We start from the raw sequence: 2,669 nt of genomic DNA on the forward strand, positions 1-2,669 counted from the left end.
ACATCCAATTACAATATCATCAATGTTTTTCAAATATTATAACATTGAAATTAATATTGGAATAACTATAAATCATTCATAATAATTATTGATTGGAAATAAAAAAGCATTTTCGGAAAGAAAAAAAAACTTTTCGGAAATACTATTTTATAAATTATATTTATATATTTTTGCTAATTAATTAAAGTTGATATTATAGCGTTTATGCATGGAACCATTAAAATGGTATCGTTTCACACTTTTAAAACCATCAAAAAATTACTGTGAAATATTTTTACGATCATGTTTTCGACAATGTCGACGATGTCAAAAGAAATCAACACATCAATATTTATGCCTTCTTTGTGGACGATTGTTTAATTTTGATCAAACTTGTTATGATATACCAGGATGTTTAATTTTTGTTAGTTTTAAATTTATTTTTTTTTCTTTTTAATATTGAAATTATTGATGGTTTTATCATTGTTCTTTTTTAAATTTGAAATTATTAATAATTTTATCATTTTTCTTTTTTAAATTTGAAATTATCAATAATTTTATAATTTTTCTTCTTTAATTTGAAATTATCAACAATTTTATAATTTTTCTTCTTTAATTTGAAATTATCAATAATTTTTTCTTTTTCAATTTGAAATTATCAATGGTAAATTTTTCAAATAATAACACACATAAAAATTCTCAACAAAATATTTTGGATTAATGAGAATTTTTAAAATCTTTATCATGATAACTAGCTTACTCTTATCATGATACTCAAAAATGAATGAAATATATAAATGATAGATGTGTGCTTATCAGTATTATGGCTATTCTCTATTTATATGTACCGTATATTAAGCTACAATTAAAATTTGATTCGTAAAAATACAATTAACCTTGATTGTTTTAATGAATAAACTTGAATTTTAATATAAACTTTATAAATATTCCATAATTAAATTCAATTTCATTATAAATTAATACACATTCATTTTTCTATTCCAATCTTAAACTCTTATCATTTGAACCATTTGAGAAAAGATTACTGTATGATAAAAAAAAAAAAAACATGTTTAATTATCATTTGATACTTTTGTTTTTTGTCTGGAAGAGAAATCGAAATTATAATTTTAAGGCTAAGTAAAAAGCAATTCTAACTAATGCGCAAATACTTTCATTAATGTTTTTCGAACTTTTTTTTCCCCCAGAAGTATTTAATTAGCATTTTTTTGTTTAATTTAATTAATTTAATGTAATTTAAGCATGCAAAAGAATGTGGTAATAGTGCGATATGCTTTTTATCAATTGCAAATAAAGTAGTTATAATAATATTGGGTCAACTTGGAGCAATTTGGGGTCACCTGTATTTTGATATTCATGGTAATGCAAATTATCATGATCCAACGTTAGTTTTGAAATAATAACCTTTTTCTTTCTTTTTTTTTTTTTTTTTCAAATAAACACTAATTTTTAATAAATTGTATTATATTTCAATTAGGCATTCTTAAACTATTCTCAATCTTATAAATGAAAAGAATAGAATGAAATGAAGTGAAACGATGAAATACATTTAGGATGATTTTGATAAAAAAAATTTTTTTTTTTTTTAATTAAAAAATATTAATTGTTTACTGTATAAGTAAAACATTTTGCATGCTTGATCTTTTTTGTTTTTTGATCTTTGTTGACTTCAAATTTGATCTTTGTTCAAGCGAGTAAAATGTGATTTTTGTATGAATGATAATAATAAATTTTTAAAAATATATTTATATTTATTTAATTAATAAATTTTCAGACATATTGTGCCACTCTTTCTATCACAACAACATTTTCATAAACTTATCGAAGACTGGACATGGCAATCATTTACATTTATGTTCAAAAATCTTACAGATTTAATTGGTAGTCGAATGGTACGCAGTAATCATTTGCAATGATTATAATTTGATAAGATATCTCAATGAGTTTTAGGCTAATAATTAGCTATAGATTTGTAGTAATTTTTGGAATATTTTAACTGAACATTCAATTAAGCCATAAAATTATTTCATACTCGAGTAAAATGTGACACTTTTCTAAAATTGAGAAGAAAATTGAAGGGGGAAATGAACATTAGCAATAGGACCAAAGGAAATCGAATCCTTTTAATTAACAAATTTTGAAGTGTGCATAATATGCATTACATATGAGGTTCGATTTCAAAATGTATTCCTGAAGTTGTAGTTCAACAATTTACTATTGCATCATCACCTGGACAGCATAAGAGCTTTCTTCTGGATCATTAGTAATGTGACATTTATTGTTCATAATTCTTGCGAGTTTAATGATACATTTTAGCGTTTAACCTTTAACCTTTTAATGTTAAAGTTAGAAAGAATTTCATGAAGAGAGCAAAAATTCCTTTGACGAAATATACTTCTGGGATTTTAATTGGATCTCAAAAATTTTATTGTTTGTCCAAAATTTGATGTTTTGTATTTTGATTCTTTTTTTTGATTATCAATGAACTGTTAGCTTTAGTTTTATGAAATAAAAACGAAGAAATGTTTTAGCCTTATTTGCCAAACATTTAAAATCGTGCTTATTTGTTCAGCAGATTGACTTATTTGCAACAAAAAAAGTTAAACGACCGAAACAAATGTTTAAATTACTAAGTAAATATTTGACAAGGATTGTTTTTTTTTTTTTTC

The 2,669-nt window shown here is 22.9% G+C and overlaps 1 protein-coding gene across 1 annotated transcript in view; it reads left to right on the forward strand.

The window, feature by feature from the left end:
- Positions 1–1,916, forward strand: part of LOAG_18488 (hypothetical protein) — a gene marked incomplete at both ends in the record, with an annotated part of 3,532 nt that extends 1,616 nt beyond the window's left edge. The window contains 3 exons of the mRNA XM_020451148.1: positions 200–403; positions 1,242–1,384; positions 1,775–1,916. Of these exons, the coding sequence (XP_020305090.1) occupies positions 200–403; positions 1,242–1,384; positions 1,775–1,916 (489 nt within the window). The remainder of the gene's footprint in view (positions 1–199; positions 404–1,241; positions 1,385–1,774) is intronic.
- Positions 1,917–2,669: the final 753 nt, after the last annotated feature.

The sequence above is a fragment of the Loa loa genome, assembly GCF_000183805.2.
Source record: "Loa loa unplaced genomic scaffold supercont3.333, whole genome shotgun sequence".
NCBI classification, from domain to species: domain Eukaryota; kingdom Metazoa; phylum Nematoda; class Chromadorea; order Rhabditida; family Onchocercidae; genus Loa; species Loa loa.